The sequence below is a fragment of the Nerophis lumbriciformis genome, linkage group LG33 (assembly GCF_033978685.3).
Source record: "Nerophis lumbriciformis linkage group LG33, RoL_Nlum_v2.1, whole genome shotgun sequence".
Taxonomy (NCBI): domain Eukaryota; kingdom Metazoa; phylum Chordata; class Actinopteri; order Syngnathiformes; family Syngnathidae; genus Nerophis; species Nerophis lumbriciformis.
The window spans coordinates 22,897,174-22,916,267 of record NC_084580.2 but is presented as its reverse complement, the minus strand read 5'-3'; the positions used below and the strand labels follow the sequence as shown (position 1 = coordinate 22,916,267).

The 19,094-nt window shown below is 33.6% G+C and overlaps 1 protein-coding gene across 8 annotated transcripts in view; it reads left to right on the top strand.

The window, feature by feature from the left end:
• The window catches only part of LOC133575717 (uncharacterized), a 215,002-nt gene that overhangs the window by 175,327 nt on the left and 20,581 nt on the right, over positions 1–19,094 (top strand). For 2 of the 8 annotated variants that reach the window (XM_072912165.1, XM_061928512.1), the window contains exon 3: positions 13–2,290. The exons of 2 other annotated variants lie outside the window; for them this stretch is intronic. In XM_072912165.1, the coding sequence (XP_072768266.1) occupies positions 13–1,142 (1,130 nt within the window). In that variant the 3' untranslated portion in view covers positions 1,143–2,290. Of the gene's footprint in view, positions 1–12; positions 2,292–14,171; positions 14,672–19,094 lie in introns of those variants that run through there. 4 more of the 8 variants (XM_072912166.1, XM_072912168.1, XM_072912167.1 and 1 more) reach the window with 4 other exon arrangements.

The following is a 19,094-nucleotide window of genomic DNA, read 5'->3' as shown; positions in this document are numbered from 1 at the left end:
TGTAATGTGAAGAACGTCTTCTCTCTGAGCAACATGAGTGGAGCTTCAGGATGGTGAAGGAGGAGCCACGACCCTCTTACTTTAAAGAGGAAGACAAGGACCCACTCACCCCCCACTTTAAAGATGAAGAGGAGGTGACCCCATACTTCATAAACAAAGTGAAGGATCCACTGACCCCCAACATTAAATGGAACAAGGAGGAACCACTGACCCCCTGCTTTAAGAAGGAAGAGGAGGCGCCACATACCTCCCACATTAAAGAAGAGGAGGTGGAACACAGCATCAGTCAGGAGGGAGATCATCTTGAAGGACTGGTGGAGTTCCCTGTGAAGAGTGAAGATGATGAGGTCAAAGGTGAAAGTGAGGAGAAGAGCAGCAGCTCAACACAACACATGACAACAGAAGCTGATGGAGACCACTGTGGAGGATCACAAGCAGACAAGCTCTTAGCTCCACTATCAGATAGTGAGGACACAACGTCACACTCTCCTGACACTGATGATGAAGACTCTAAAGATGATAAGACATGTCACACTGACAACACTCACTTCAAATGTTCTCACTGTGACAAAACCTTTAAATACCATAGTCATCTGAAAAGACACATGAGTACACACACTGGAGAAAAACCTTTTTCCTGTTCAATCTGTAGTAAAGGTTTTTTAGAAAGTTGCAATTTGAAAGTACACATGAGAACACACACTGGTGAAAAACCTTTTATCTGTTCAATCTGTGGTGAAGGTTTTACACACAGTCCGAGTTTGAAAGTACACATGAGAACACACACTGGTGAAAAACCTTTTATCTGTTCAACCTGTGGTAAAGGTTTTACACAAAGTCACCATTTGAAAGTACACATGAGCACGCACACTGGCAAAAAAACTTTTTCCTGTTCAATCTGTGGTAAAGGTTTTACACAAAATCAGTGTTTGAAAGTACACACTAGAATACACACTGGTGAAAAATCACATTCCTGTTCAATCTGCAACAGAAGCTTTTGTGAACGATCAAACCTCGTAAGACACATGAGAAGACACACAGGAGAGAAAGTGTTGAGTTGCAGTGTGTGTGGTGAAAGATTCTCATATAGGTACCAGTGTAAGAAACACAAGTGTGCTGGTGAGAACAGCAGCAGCAAATGAAACTGCAGGATTTGAAATAAACTTTAATTTGGACTTTCTAACAACATCAGCACATATAACATGTGTGACATTGTTGTTTGTGTAACAATCTTTTTAATATGCTTCTACATTTATAGATTAGATATTTTATATTAGTGCTTTTTTCAGTCAAGTACATGCATTAATATGCAACATTGTGTACTTTTATTAAAAATTGAACAGAACAATTTGACTGAAAAGGTGAGAGTAAACAGTACAAGACATATTTGACATACAATAAACATTTTATGTGTATATATATTCATCAGACAATTTTAGACTTATTCATAATTTTTTATAGGTGTTTGAAATATTGAAGTATTACATAGTTTTATTTGTAATTGTGAATGATCCCATAGATTAGCACCTTTATATGATATACATATGTACTGGTTCACATCTGAAACATCTTCTGGACCACTTCAGGAAGCATATTATTATTTACTTCATACATCATTTGAACAGTTGTCTTTCATACCATTTTAAAATGTGTGACTTTATGAATCATTTGTTGGGTCTCTATAATACATTTTATTAATGATCTTTGTTACTCTCTTTTGTAATATGATGATTGTGTTGTGATTGTTTTATATGTAGGTCCCCGGAATCTTTATGCAATATAAAAGTGAGAGAAAATGACTGAATTGTTTGAGGAAGGATGGTTTTATTTTTACAAACTTACTTTTGTGGATACAATTAAAACTCCCAATATTGTGTTTTAAAAATCTATTTTTATTTTTTTTAACATCCCCAAAACAATATGAATTTCAGAAAACAAGTATGGAGTGTCAGGCAAAAGCCAATATTTGAGATTTGCTTTGCATACATTCATAAAATAAACGGTTTATTTTGTTTCCCTATCACAGAACGAACAAGTGTTGTCTTCATTTGCAAAACAACATCCTAAAAATTATTTGAATTGGTCTATTCCGTCTTTTTTTCCTTAAATGAACTCCTTTGCTTTTGAAAGAATGGAAACGTTCAAGTTATTTGTATTTTTTTGTTTGTTAGTTTTGTTCCAGAGAAAATACAGCGAAGAAGAAATAGTAAAGAATTGTCTAATTTCAGAGTTTCAAATCTGTAATATTGTGTCAATCCACCAAAAGCCCAGCAAGTTTAGAAAATAGTTCTGAAAAACATTGTATGCTGTATTTAGAATATTTTGAACAAAAGCTTTTATATATATTTTAAATATTTTTGTTAATTTGCAGGTCGTACTTAATTACATCTTCAAATAATAAAATACTTTTATAACTCAATAAGTGCATCAGCGACCAAATGCCTTTTTCAAACCATTGCTGTTCATAGATGGATTTGTTTCTCATTTTAATATAAGAACAATTCCATAGTGGAGTATTGTGTGTGATGAAGTTGTGTTTGTAAATTAGTTTCCAGTACAACAACACTTGCTGGTACCGTTCACATTTCAACCGATTCGGAACGAATTCCACTACCTCGAAATTAGAGATGTCCGATAAGTGCTTTAAAATGTAATATCAGAAATTATCAGTATCGGTTTCAACCTCCCGATTTTCCCGGGAGACTCCCGAATTTCAGTGCCCCTGCCGAAAATCTCCCGGGGCAGCCATTCTCCCGATTTCCACCCAGACAACAGTATTGGGGGCTTGCCTTTAAAGGCACTGCCTTTAGCATCCTCTACAACCTGTTGTCATGTCCGCTTTTCCTCAATACAAACAGCGTGCCGGCCCAGTCATATAATACAAACCCCGTTTCCATATGAGTTGGCAAATTGTGTTAGATGTAAATATAACCGGAATACATCCATCCATCCATCCATCTTCTTCCGCTTATCCGAGGTCGGGTCGCGGGGGCAGCAGCCTAAGCAGGGAAGCCCAGACTTCCCTCTCCCCAGCCACTTCGTCCAGCTCCTCCCGGGGGATCCCCAGGCGTTCCCAGGCCAGCCGGGAGACATAGTCTTCCCAACATGTCCTGGGTCTTCCCCGTGGCCTCCTACCGGTCGGACGTGCCCTAAACACCTCCCTAGGGAGGCGCTCGGGTGGCATCCTGACCAGATGCCCGAACCACCTCATCTGGCTCCTCTCGATGTGGAGGAGCAGCGGCTTTACTTTGAGCTCCCCCCGGATGACAGAGCTTCTCACCCTATCTCTAAGGGAGAGCCCCACCACCCGGCGAAGGAAACTCATTTCGGCCGCTTGTACCCGTGATCTTGTCCTTTCGGTCATAACCCAAAGCTCATGACCATAGGTGAGGATGGGAACGTAGATCGAGCGGTAAATTGAGAGCTTTGCCTTCCGGCTCAGCTCCTTCTTCACCACAACGGATCGATACAGCGTCCGCATTACTGAAGACGCCGCACCGATCCGCCTGTCGATCTCACGATCCACTCTTCCCTCACTCGTGAACAAGACTCCGAGGTACTTGAACTCCTCCACTTGGGGCAAGATCTCCTCCCCAACCCGGAGATGGCACTCCACCCTTTTCCGGGCGAGAACCATGGACTCGGACTTGGAGGTGCTGATTCTCATCCCAGTCGCTTCACACTCGGCTGCGAACCGATCCAGTGAGAGCTGAAGATCCTGGCCAGATGAAGCCATCAGGACCACATCATCTGCAAAAAGCAGAGACCTAATCCTGCAGCCACCAAACCAGATCCCCTCAACGCCTTGACTGCGCCTAGGAATTCTGTCCATAAAAGTTATGAACAGAATCGGTGACAAAGGGCAACCTTGGCGGAGTCCAACCCTCACTGGAAACGTGTCCGACTTACTGCCGGCAATGCGAACCAAGCTCTGACACTGATCATTCAGGGAGCGGACCGCCACAATCAGACAGTCTATCGTGGGATCACACTCCTCAGCCTTCCCGGTAAGGTCTATTCAGGTGTACTGGAGAGGAGGCTACGCCGGATAGTCGAACCTCGGATTCAGGAGGAACAGTGTGGTTTTCGTCCTGGTCGTGGAACTGTGGACCAGCTCTATACTCTCGGCAGGGTCCTTGAGGGTGCATGGGAGTTTGCCCAACCAGTCTACATGTGTTTTGTGGACTTGGAGAAGGCATTCGACCGTGTCCCTCGGGAAGTCCTGTGGGGAGTGCTCAGAGAGTATGGGGTTTCGGACTGTCTAACCGGAATACAATGATTTGCAAATCCTTTTCAACCCATATTCAATTGAATGCACTACAAAGACAACATATTTGATGTTCAAACTCATAAACCTTATTTATTTTTTTGCAAATAATAATTAACTTAGAATTTCATGGCTGCAACACGTGCCAAAGTAGTTGGGAAAGGGCATGTTCACCACCGTGTTACATCACCTTTTCTTTTAACAACACTCAATAAACGATTGGGAACTGAGGAAACTAATTGTTGAAGCTTTGAAAGTGGAATTATTTCCCATTCTTGTTTTATGTAGAGCTTCAGTCGTTCAACAGTCCGAGGTCTCCGATGTCGTATTTTAGGCTTCATAATGCGCCACACATTTTAGATGAGAGACAGGTCTGGACTGCAGACGGGCCAGGGAAGTAGCCGCACTCTTTTTTTACGAAGCCACCCTGTTGTAGCACATGCTGAATGTGGCTTGGCATTGTCTTGCTGAAATAAGCATGAAAAAGACGGCGCTTAGATGGCAGCAGATGTTGTTCCAAAACCTGTATGTACCTTTCAGCATTAATGGTGCCTTCACAGATGTGTAAGTTACCCATGCCTTGGGCACTAATGCACGCCCATACCATCACAGATGCTGGCTTTTCAACTTTGCGTCGATAACAGTCTGGATGGTTCGCTTCCGCTTTGGTCCGGATGACACGATGTCGAATATTTCCAAAAACAATTTGAAATGTGGACTCGTCAGACCACAGAACACTTTTCCACTTTGCATGAGTCCATCTTAGATGATCTCGGGCCCAGCGAAGCCGACGGCGTTTCTGGGTGTTGTTGATAAACGGTTTTCGCCTTGCATAGGAGAGTTTTAACTTGCACTTACAGATGTAGCGACCAACTGTAGTTACTGACAGTGGGTTTCTGAAGTGTTCCTGAGCCCATGTGGTGATATCCTTTACACACCGATGTCGCTTGTTGATGCAGTACAGCCTGAGGGATCGAAGGTCACGGGCTTAGCTGCTTACGTGCAGTGATTTCTCCAGATTCTCTGAACCCTTTGATGATATTACGGACCGTAGATGGTGAAATCCCTAAATTCCTTGCAATAGCTGGTTGAGAAAGGGTTTTCTTAAACTGTTCAACAATTTGCTCACGCATTTGTTGACAAAGTGGTGACCCTCGCCCCATCCTTGTTTGTGAATGACTGAGCATTTCATGGAATCTACTTTTATACCCAATCATGGCACCCACCTGTTCCCAATTTGCCTGTTCACCTGTGGGATGTTCCAAATAAGTGTTTGATGAGCATTCCTCAACTTTATCAGTATTTTTTTGCCACCTTTCCCAACTTCTTTGTCACGTGTTGCTGGCATCAAATTCTAAAGTTAATGATTATTTGCAACAAAAAAAATTTTTTTATCAGTTTGAACATCAAATATGTTGTCTTTGTAGCATATTCAACTGAATATGGGTTGAAAGGGATTTGCAAATCATTGTATTCCGTTTATATTTACATCTAACCTCCATTACTCCACACAAGCCCGGAAGCCTCGGCACATGACTCAGATATTTAGGGATGGATCCAAGGACCCAGAGAATAAGAGCAGGTCAGCAATATCAGTACTTGATCAGCAGTTTGGGTGTTGCAAGAGAACATCAGATGATATTAGTGTGTGTGCAGCTGACATGTTTGCCATATTAATGGCACTAGAAAGTGGATGCAGGAAGATATTAATATGTAGTCATTCTGTTTCAACTCTTACTAATATTGAGTCAGAAAATGTTATTTATGCTATTTATCCACTCCAGAAGGATGAGCGAAGGAATAGAAGTAGTATGTGTATGGGTACTGTTGCGTTTGGACCAGTTGTTCCTCCCAGGGAATTCAAGTCACAAGTCGCTCCCAAGCTCTTTCCGACACTTAAAGCTGAGTAGAAAAACCACCAGAGACAGAATAGGTATTTTGTAATATATTTGCAAAGCTTTGCATATACATTGAGACCAGTCCAGCATAGAACATTCAATCGCGCCGCCAAGATGGTCTGCCCCCCCTCGAAAAACCCTCTCCCCTCTTAAGTCTCTCTCTCTCCCACCCTCGCACTCATGTCCCTCCAGCCAAAACACATGCCCATTGTCCTCCGCACCTGGGAAGAATGCTAGATAAGAGAAAGGAGTATCTCTCTTTCTTACATTCCTCATTCAAGGTTAAGGACACAGTTTATGCAGACAACCAAAAGACCACAATTGGAAGAAAAACACTAGCTGTTTTGTAATATGATTATGAAATAAAAGAAGTAACACTTAAATTCGGATATATGTAAATATCTGCCTCCGACAGTACCTGCTCATGTGGGAATATTGGGGAAATGAAAGAGCAGATAAAAACAATGAGGTGTCAGGTTTGATGTCACGTGACACAAATTTTTCAGCACTGAATTTTTATACACTTATTTTTTTAAACACTGTTTTTATACACCAATTTTTTTTTTTAAATCAATTTTTATACACTGAATTTTAACACTCATAATTTGTTTACAGTGTGTTTTAAAACACTGTGTTTTTAAAAACTGAATTTTGGTACACTGGATTTTTGTAATCTGGGTATTAAAACACAACATTTTTAGACACTGAATTTTAAAACAATTGTTTTTAAAACACTGTCTTTATACACCAAAATAAAAAATAAATATTTTTTATACACTGAATTTTAAAACATAGATTTTTTTTAAACACTGTTTTTTATACATCATATTTACACTGATTTTTTACACACTGAATTATAAAACACACATTGTTTTCAAACACTGATTTTTTACACACTGAAATTCAAAACACTGATTTTTTTTTTTTCAAATGAATTTTTATACACTGAATTTTAACACTCATAATTTGTTTACACTGTGTTTTAAAACACTGTGTTTTTAAAAACTGAATTTTGGTACACTGGCTTTTTGTAATCTGGGTTTTAAAACACATTTTTAGACACTGAATTTTAAAACAATTTTTTTCGAAACACTGGCTTTATACACCAAAATAAAAATTACAAATTTTTTATACACTGAATTTTAAAACAGATTTTTTTAAACACTGTTTTTTATACATCATATTTACACTGATTTTTTACACACTGAATTATAAAACACACATTGTTTTCAAACACTGATTTTTTACACACTGAATTTCAAAACACTGATTTATTTTTCAAATTAATTTTTATACAATGAATTTTTACCCACTGAATTTTAAAACCCAGAATTTTTTTAAACTGTGTTTTAAAACACTACGTTTTTCAAAACTGAATTTTGGTACACTGTATTTTCGTAATCTGAGTTTTAAAACACAATATTTTTTCAAGCACTGAATTTTTATACCCTGAATTTTAAAATATATGTTTTTAAACACTGTTTTTTATACACCAAATTAAAACAATATATATTTTATACACTAAATTTTAAAATATATTTTTTAAAAACACTGTATTTTATACACCAAAAAAAAAATGTGTACACTGAATTTTAAAACATTGATTTTTTAAACATTGTTTTTTATACATCATATTTACACTTATTTTTTTACATACTGAATTATAAAACACAAATTGTTTTCAAACACTGATTTTTTACATCTGAATTTCAAAACACTGATTTTTTTTTCAAATGAATTTTTATACAATGAATTTTTACCCACTGAATTTTAAAACCCAGAATTTTTTAAAACTGTGTTTTAAAACACTACGTTTTTAAAAACTGAATTTTGGTACACTGTATTTTTGTAATCTGAGTTTTAAAACACAATATTTTTTCAAGCACTGTATTTTTATACCCTGAATTTTAAAATATATTTTTTTAACACTGTTTTTTATACACCAAATTAAAAATATATATATTTTATACACTGAATTTTAAAATATTTTTTTTAAAAACACTGTTTTTTTATACACCAAATTAAAAAAAATTGTATACACTGAATTTTAAAACATTGATTTTTTTAAACATTGTTTTTTATACATCATATTTACACTGATTTTTTTACACACTGAATTATAAAACACAAATTTTTTTCAAACACTGATTTTTTACACACTGAATTTCAAAACACTGATTTTTTTTTCAAATTAATTTTTATACAATGAATTTTTACCCACTGAATTTTAAAACCCAGAATTTTTTTAAACTGTGTTTTAAAACACTACGTTTTTGAAAACTGAATTTTGGTACACTGTATTTTTGTAATCTTGAGTTTTAAAACACAACATTTTTTTCAAGCACTGAATTTTTATACCCTGAATTTTAAAATGTTTTTTTAAACACTGTTTTTTATACACCAAATTAAAAAAAAAAAAAATTTATACACTGAATTTTAAAATATATATTTTTTAAAAACACTGTTTTTATACACCAAATTAAAACAAAATTGTATACACTGAATTTTAAAACATTGATTTTTTAAACATTGTTTTTTATACATCATATTTACACTGAATTTTTTACAAAACATACATTTTTTTCAAACACTGATATTTTTACACACTGAATTTCAAAACACTGATTTTTTTTTTCAAATGAATTTTTATACAATGAGTTTTTACCCACTGAATTTTAAAACCCAGAATTTTTTTAAACTGTTTTAAAACACTACGTTTTTAAAAACTGAATTTTGGTACACTGTATTTTTGTAATCTGAGTTTTAAAACACAATATTTTTTCAAGCACTGAATTTTTATACCCTGAATTTTAAAATATTTTTTTAAACACTGTTTTTTATACACCAAATTAAAAAATATATATATTTTATACACTGAATTTTAAAATATTTTTAAAAAAAACACTGTTTTTATACACCAAATTTAAAAAAAAATTGTATACACTGAATTTTAAAACATTGATTTTTTAAACATTGTTTTTTATACATCATATTTACACTGAATTTTTACAAAACATAAATTTTTTCAAACACTGATATTTTTACACACTGAATTTCAAAACACTGATTTTTTTTTTCAAATGAATTTTTATACAATGAGTTTTTACCCACTGAATTTTAAAACCCAGAATTTGTTTAAACTGTGTTTTAAAACACTACGTTTTTTAAAGACTGAATTTTGGTACACTGTATTTTTGTAATCTGAGTTTTAAAACACAACATTTTTTCAAGCACTGAATTTTTATACCCTGAATTTTAAAATATTTTTTTAAACACTGTTTTTTATACACCAAATTAAAAAATATATATATTTTATACACTGAATTTAAAAGAAAATAATTTTTTTTAAACACTGTTTTTATACACCAAATTAAAAAAAAAAATTGTATACACTGAATTTTAAAACATTGATTTTTTAAACATTGTTTTTTATACATCATATTTACACTGATTTTTTACACACTGAATTATAAAACACAAATTTTTTTAAACTGTGTTTTAAAACACTACGTTTTTAAAAACTGAATTTTGGTACACTGTATTTTTGTAATCTTGAGTTTTAAAACACAACATTTTTTTCAAGCACTGAATTTTTATACCCTGAATTTTAAAATGTTTTTTTAAACACTGTTTTTTATACACCAAATTAAAAAAATATATATTTTATACACTGAATTTTAAAATATATATTTTTTAAAAACACTGTTTTTATACACCAAATTAAAACAAAATTGTATACACTGAATTTTAAAACATTGATTTTTTAAACATTGTTTTTTATACATCATATTTACACTGAATTTTTACAAAACATACATTTTTTTCAAACACTGATATTTTTACACACTGAATTTCAAAACACTGATTTTTTTTTTCAAATGAATTTTTATACAATGAGTTTTTACCCACTGAATTTTAAAACCCAGAATTTTTTTAAACTGTTTTAAAACACTACGTTTTTAAAAACTGAATTTTGGTACACTGTATTTTTGTAATCTGAGTTTTAAAACACAATATTTTTTCAAGCACTGAATTTTTATACCCTGAATTTTAAAATATTTTTTTAAACACTGTTTTTTATACACCAAATTTTAAAAAAAATATATTTTATACACTGAATTTTAAAATATTTAAAAAAAAAACACTGTTTTTATACACCAAATTAAAAAAAAAATTGTATACACTGAATTTTAAAACATTGATCTTTTAAACATTGTTTTTTATACATCATATTTACACTGAATTTTTACAAAACATACATTTTTTTCAAACACTGATATTTTTACACATTGAATTTCAAAACACTGATTTTTTTTTTCAAATGAATTTTTATACAATGAGTTTTTACCCACTGAATTTTAAAACCCAGAATTTTTTTAAACTGTGTTTTAAAACACTACGTTTTTAAAAACTGAATTTTGGTACACTGTATTTTTGTAATCTGAGTTTTAAAACACAACATTTTTTCAAGCACTGAATTTTTATACCCTGAATTTTAAAATATTTTTTTAAACACTGTTTTTTATACACCAAATTAAAAAAAATATATATTTTATACACTGAATTTTAAAATATATATTTTTTAAAAACACTGTTTTTATACACCAAATTAAAAAAAAAATTGTATAAACTGAATTTTAAAACATTGATTTTTTAAACATTGTTTTTTATACATCATATTTACACTGAATTTTTACAAAACATAAAATTTTTTCAAACACTGATATTTTTACACACTGAATTTCAAAACACTGATTTTTTTTTTTCAAATGAATTTTTATACAATGAGTTTTTACCCACTGAATTTTAAAACCCAGAATTTTTTCAAACTGTGTTTTAAAACACTACGTTTTTAAAAACTGAATTTTGGTACACTGTATTTTTGTAATCTGAGTTTTAAAACACAACATTTTTTCAAGCACTGAATTTTTATACCCTGAATTTTAAAATATTTTTTAAACACTGTTTTTTATACACCAAATTAAAAATATATATATTTTATACACTGAATTTTAAAATATTTTTTTTAAAAACACTGTTTTTTATACACCAAATTAAAACAAATCTGTATACACTGAATTTTAAAACATTGATTTTTTAAACATTGTTTTTTATACATCATATTTACACTGAATTTTTACAAAACATACATTTTTTTCAAACACTGATATTTTTACACACTGAATTTCAAAACACTGATTTTTTTTTCAAATGAATTTTTATACAATGAATTTTTACCCACTGAATTTTAAAACCCAGAATTTTTTTAAACTGTGTTTTAAAACACTACGTTTTTAAAAACTGAATTTTGGTACACTGTATTTTTGTAATCTGAGTTTTAAAACACAACATTTTTTCAAGCACTGAATTTTTATACCCTGAATTTTAAAATAATTATTTTTAAAACATTGTTTTTTTATACACCAAATTTAAAAAAATATATTTTTTATACACTGAATTTTAAAACATTGATTTTTTTAAACACTGTTTTTTATACATCATATTTACACTGAATTTTTTTACAAAACATACATTTTTTTCAAACACTGATATTTTTACACACTGAATTTCAAAACACTGATTTTTTTTTCAAATGAATTTTTATACAATGAATTTTTACCCACTGAATTTTAAAACCCAGAATTTTTTTAAACTGTGTTTTAAAACACTACGTTTTTAAAAACTGAATTTTGGTACACTGTATTTTTGTAATCTGAGTTTTAAAACAACATTTTTTCAAGCACTGAATTTTTATACCCTGAATTTTAAAATATTTTTTTAAACACTGTTTTTTATACACCAAATTAAAAAATATATATATTTTATACACTGAATTTTAAAATATATATTTTTTAAAGCACTGTTTTTATACACCAAATTTAAAAAAAAAATTGTATACACTGAATTTTAAAACATTGATTTTTTTAAACACTGTTTTTATACATCATATTTACACTGAATTTTTACAAAACATACATTTTTTTCAAACACTGATATTTTTACACACTGAATTTCAAAACACTGATTTTTTTTTTCAAATGAATTTTTATACAATTAATTTTTACCCACTGAATTTTAAAACCCAGAATTGTTTTAAACTGTGTTTTAAAACACTACGTTTTTAAAAACTGAATTTTGGTACACTGTATTTTTGTAATCTGAGTTTTAAAACACAACATTTTTTCAAGCACTGAATTTTTATACCCTGAATTTTAAAATATTTTTTTAAACACTGTTTTTTATACACCAAATTAAAAAAATATATATTTTATACACTAAATTTTAAAATATATTTTTTTAAAACACTGTTTTTAATACACCAAAAAAAAATGTATACACTGAATTTTAAAACATTGATTTTTTAAACATTGTTTTTTATACATCATATTTACACTTATTTTTTACACACTGAATTATAAAACACAAATTGTTTTCAAACACTGATTTTTTACATCTGAATTTCAAAACACTGATTTTTTTTTTCAAATTAATTTTTATACAATTAATTTTTACCCACTGAATTTTAAAACCCAGAGTTTTTTTAAACTGTGTTTTAAAACACTACGTTATTAAAAACTGAATTTTGGTACACTGTATTTTTGTAATCTGAGTTTTAAAACACAACATTTTTTCAAGCACTGAAATTGTATTCCCTGAATTTTAAAATATTTTTTTAAACATTGTTTTTTATACACCAAATTAAAAATATATATATTTTATACACTGAATTTTAAAATATATTTTTTAAAAACACTGTTTTTTTATACAACAAATTAAAAAAAATTGTATACACTGAATTTTAAAACATTGATTTTTTTAAACATTGTTTTTTATACATCATATTTACACTGATTTTTTACACACTGAATTATAAAACACACATTGTTTTCAAACACTGATTTTTTACACACTGAATTTCAAAACACTGATTTTTTTTTTTCAAATTAATTTTTATACAATGAATTTTTACCCACTGAATTTTAAAACCCAGAATTTTTTTAAACTGTGTTTTAAAACACTACGTTTTTAAAAACTGAATTTTGGTACACTGTATTTTTGTAATCTGAGTTTTAAAACACAACATTTTTTTCAAGCACTGAATTTTTATACCCTGAATTTTAAAATAATTATTTTTAAAACATTGTTTTTTATACACCAAATTTAAAAAAATATATTTTTTATACACTGAATTTTAAAGCATTGATTTTTTTAAACACTGTTTTTTATACATCATATTTACACAGAATTTTTACAAAACATACATTTTTTTCAAACACTGATATTTTTACACATTGAATTTCAAAACACTGATTTTTTCAAACACTATTTTTATACACCAAATTAAAAAAAAAAAATGCACACACTGAATTTTAAAACTCTGAATTTTTATAACCTGAGTTTTAAAACACTACCTTTTTAAAAACCGAATTTTTGTACACTGGATTTTTGCAACCTGTGTTTTAAAACACTAAATTTTTTTCAAACACTGAATTTTAAAACAGATTTTTTAAAACACAGTTTTTTATACACTACATTTTAAAACACGGATTATTTTATACCACAAATAAATAAATAAAAAATTGTATACACTGAGTTTTAAATGCAAAAACAGCCAGCAAGAAAGATGAGATTGATGTAAACATGAAGTTATCTAAGAGGGAAGGCAAAAGTATGATTGTAGTCAGCAGTGGCAAATCATTTGGGAAAATGATGAAAAAGGAAGGCGTTTTTTTTCCTGTTGAGAACCTGGTCCGGGTTCCAAGATGGAGAGGGACTGTAAGGAAACAGCAAGTAATAATGATCATAATTAGGATTGGACATAACTATTTAAATGATCAATAGTTTTTCATTGGGAAACACCCTGCAGGATGTGGATAGGACGTTCTTGAACAATACTGGACTCAAGGAGAGATTGTCATTTCATTTTAAAATGAAACTGAAGATGGCAGTAATGCAACACAGATGGATGCCAGCTGCCGTAAAACTGAAAAGAAGAAGGAGATTTAACGTCAAGTGTGCTAACTGTCGTGAAAGCACTTCGACGGAGGAAAAAAAAGCGCAGGACGCTAATAAGTCAGTCTTATTATTTGTTCTCAAGTTTGAAATATTTACGTCGTATAAAATACATATTTGATTCTTTATTCAAGGATAAAGTCGTCTCGATGCGCTAGAAGCACTGTGCCGCTTCTCGTTGCTATCTTTGCTTGTTAGTTAGCTTAGCTCGCTAGTTAGCTTAGCTTGTTAGCTGCTAACAGAAGTTATAAACACATCGCTAAGTAGAGATCAAGAGTGAGAGTAAAGTGTTGTGATTGTGTGAAAATGTCTACATTACACATGTTGAGAGCGTTGGTGGACCGGCGACTAACTGCTGCCGTCGAGGAAATATTTGTAGTGTTAGAAAGAACGATAGCGGAATACGAGGCGGAACTTTCCAGAACAAAAGAGGAGAACTGTCAACTACTGGACGCTGTTTTCAAGAAACATCAAGTTGTGTTACACAGAACAGGTTTGTTAACTTCTTACTCTCACATGTTTACTAACTGTATATTTCATTATTGACAAGAAAATGACATTTGTAATATATAATATAATCACAATGACCAGTGGTGGAACAAGTCAGAGCTGGGCTGGGGTGGGCCCCCTAAACCCAAATATCCATCCATCCATCCATCCATCTTCTTCCGCTTATCCGAGGTCGGGTCGCGGGGGCAGCAGCCTAAGCAGGGAAGCCCAGACTTCCTTCTCCCCAGCCACTTCGTCCAGCTCTTCCTGTGGGACCCGAGGCGTTCCCAGGCCAGCCGGGAGACATAGTCTTCCCAACGTGTCCTGGGTCTTCCCCGCGGCCCCCTACCGGTCGGACGTGCCCTAAACACCTCCCTAGGGAGGCGTTCGGGTGGCATCCTGACCAGATGCCCGAACCACCTCATCTGGCTCCTCTCGATGTGGAGGAGCAGCGGCTTTACTTTGAGCCCCCCCCGGATGGCAGAGCTTCTCACCCTATCTCTAAGGGAGAGACCCGCCACCCGGCGGAGGAAACTCATTTCGGCCGCTTGTACCCGTGATCTTGTCCTTTCGGTCATAACCCAAAGCTCATGACCATAGGTGAGGATGGGAACGTAGATCGACCGGTAAATTGAGAGCTTTGCCTTCCGGTTCAGCTCCTTCTTCACCACAGCGGATCGATACAGCGTCCGCATTACTGAAGACGCCGCACCGATCCGCCTGTTGATCTCACTATCCACTCTTCCCTCACTCGTGAACAAGACTCCGAGGTACTTGAACTCCTCCACTTGGGGCAAGATCTCCTCCCCAACCCGGAGATGGCACTCCACCCTTTTCCGGGCGAGAACCATGTACTCGGACTTGGAGGTGCTGATTCTCATCCCAGTCGCTTCACACTCGGCTGCGAACCGATCCAGTGAGAGCTGAAGATCCTGGCCAGATGAAGCCATCAGGACCACATCATCTGCAAAAAGCAGAGACCTAATCCTGCAGCCACCAAACCAGATCCCCTCAACGCCCTGACTGCGCCTAGAAATTCTGTCCATAAAAGTTATGAATAGAATGGGTGACAAAGGGCAGCCTTGGCGGAGTCCAACCCTCACTGGAAACGTGTCCGACTTACTGCCGGCAATGCGGACCAAGCTCTGGCACTGATCATACAGGGAGCGGACTGCCACAATCAGACAGTCCGATACCCCATACTCTCTGAGCACTCCCCACAGGACCTCCCGAGGGACACGGTCGAATGCCTTCTCCAAGTCCACAAAACACATGTAGACTGGTTGGGCAAACTCCCATGCACCCTCAAGGACCCTGCCGAGAGTATAATACCCAAATAATAAAGCTAATTCTAACATCATTTTACAACATACACATGCCTCTCTGGGTTTACCGCCAACAATCTTTAACCGGGTTTTAAAAAGTTTGCCAGCCATTTTTGCTGAAATTTGCATTTTCCCGACATGTATTTAATTTCTCACTTTCACCACAACATCAACCCGTTCACAGGATGTAGAGAAATTATCAAAGGGGATCTGATTTTTTATTTTTATTTTGCCTATCATTCACAATCCTTATGTAAGACAATAATATATTTTCATTGTTTATGCATTCTAAGTCGTAAACAATCGTTAGCAAAATCTTAACTATCCTAATTCTAACAATGGAGTCAATGGGAGCGCCTCTATTCCGCTCACTAATCCCCCTAAATAAGAATTAGTTGATCAATAAAATATACCCAGAAGTCATTTTTTAAATGCTATCTCTTTAAAACATGCTGTAAAAATGCATATCCTCTGGAAATATGCCTTATAATAGCCACAAACTGGAGGATACATTTTTAATTAGGATAACATTTAAAAAATGTTACCCCAAAAGGGGACAAGAGGTAGAAAATGGATGGATGGATGGAAAAAGACACATCATAGAATGATATTTATATCCTTTAGATGCATGAAAGATAAAGTAGAGTTAATGAAACATGTAGAATAGATTGTGTTTTACACCCTCTGTTGTTTAAAAAGGGTACAGTTAGGGCTGGACCATTATGGCAGAAATAATAATCACCATTAATGTGATTGATATTGTAGTCACGATTAATTACACAATTATTCATTAATTTGAAAACACCAGCAATTATTTTACCAAAACTCAACTTTAAATATAGTTTAAAAAAACGGATATGAGTTAGTAACGAATAAACCACAAGTAAAATAATAGTACAAATACATTTAAATAATTGTTTTTAATTCAATTCTTTACCTTTTACACTTTTTTTTTTTTTTTACTACCACTTTTTATAAAATAAAAATGTATAAAATGTTTGTTAATTAAATGCAGAATCTCTCAAATTTATTGGTGCAATATATCTTTGGACAATTTTTAACCAGAACTTTGGGTCAAAGCATAATAATTGTGTAAATGCATCAATAAGTTCATTATGCTTGTGTGAGGTGCTTTTTTGAAACCTTTATTTTGTTAGTGCAGTCAGGCCTATTATTGTGAAGGGGGAAGTGTGCTGCTGTTCTCAGCTTGAGGTATGGAGGCATTTGACCTATCACCCTTGATCACCCCCTGGGAGGTGAGGGGAGCAGTGGGCAGCAGCAGTGGCCATGCCCGGGAATAATTTTTGGTGATTTAACCCCCAATTCCAACCCTTGAGTAATCCATTTTATAGTCTTTGGTATGACTCGGCCGGGGTTTGAACTCACAACCTACCGATCTCAGGGCAGACACTCTAACCACTAGGCCACTGAGTAGGTTGTCCTGTTTGTACATTAATCCTACATGGATGATGTCGTTCACAACAACACAATCAGATGAGATGTGTTGTGGGTGTATGGATTTTCCTTGCCAACTTTAGCTTCGTAGTTTAGTCGCTATTTGGAATGGCCGCCTCAAGGACGGGACGGTTGCGTGTTTCATAGTAACGTTACTAGTCCTTGTGACATGTAGAGGACTGGGAGGTTTATTACCATTGTGGGGGAGTTTTCTGTCTCTGCGTACCTTCGACACACCCGTACACCCACCGGAGTGACGCCACACTTTCTCCACCGTGTGTTTGAGGAGCCTGCAAAAGACCTGCACATACATGTAACTATCATGTTCAATCAACAATACAGTTTGGTGTAAACTTATAAAAAACAATACAACCATAAAAGATAAATGTTGGCGTTTTAGCTTAATGCTAACATACAATGGACGACCACATTGACAGGCTAACAAAAGTTAGCACTGTGATTGTTTTAAATTTGTACAAAGGTTTAACAAATAGGAGTTTAGTTGAACAAAACTGACATAAAACAACAGATGCATTTTTACTTACATACATATATTCACCAAACTGTGTAGAAACTAAACTTTGTACTACTCGGCCATCATGTTCATCAAACCTTACAACTCTGATTTAGTCTGGGACTTTATTGCCAGGTCTTCTTGTATCGCACAATTGTGAAATTAAATATTTTCCACTCACAAAGACCCCAAACGTCCAGATTTTTAACCGCTAATTTGTATTTTTGATGTTCAGTTGGCCGACCAGAGGAATTAGTTGTCACGACAGCTAACTTTATCTTCTTACATCACACCTCCAACCATCCTCCATTGCAGCAAATACATTACATTTCTTACAAGTACTATTATCACTGAAGGACAGTAGAACGAGGCTAAACATGTTACACACAAAGGACGGGCAAGCTAATAGCTAAGATAGCTGCTAAACTAGCTTAAAACAAGAAGAAATAAGTGCTTAGTCATTTTTCCCATTCAAAATGAATTGGCCGTTTTTCAAACTTCAACCATTTACGCATTTTTCAACCGATTCAAATCATTCCACCTTCAACATATTCCGCTAATCCTGGACATTCAAACTATCAGTTTTCCAAGTTCCAAAACATTCGAAGAATTCCCGCTTTTTTAATACTTTTTTCTGCCGACCACATTTTTTAATCGTTCCATCGGAAAATCATTCCTCTTAATGCGGACAAAAAAATGAAGTGTTTTTCTCTGGAAATATTCCAGCTTTTCCCAAAATTCCAGGAATTCCATAATATTATTTGTCAATGGAAAAATGTTTACTACTTCAACATTTCTCGACCGATATGAACAATTCCAACACCAACCATTCACTCATTCAGAACATTCACATTTTTTTTTTTTAGCATTTTCAAAAGAATTCCCAAATTTCCTTGAAATTCTTATTGAAAATAATGGGACATTTTTCAAAGTTAAACAACCCCAACATTTTTCATCCGATTCAGACCGTTCCAACTTCAAACTGTTCAGCCTATTCGGTAATCACAGGCTTTCCCCTTGACAAATTCCAAAAATTCCCAGAATTCCACGTTTTCCGGGACATTTTTCCCCATTCAAAATGAATTAGCCATTTTTCAAAATTCCACCATTTCCACATTTTTCAACCGATTCAA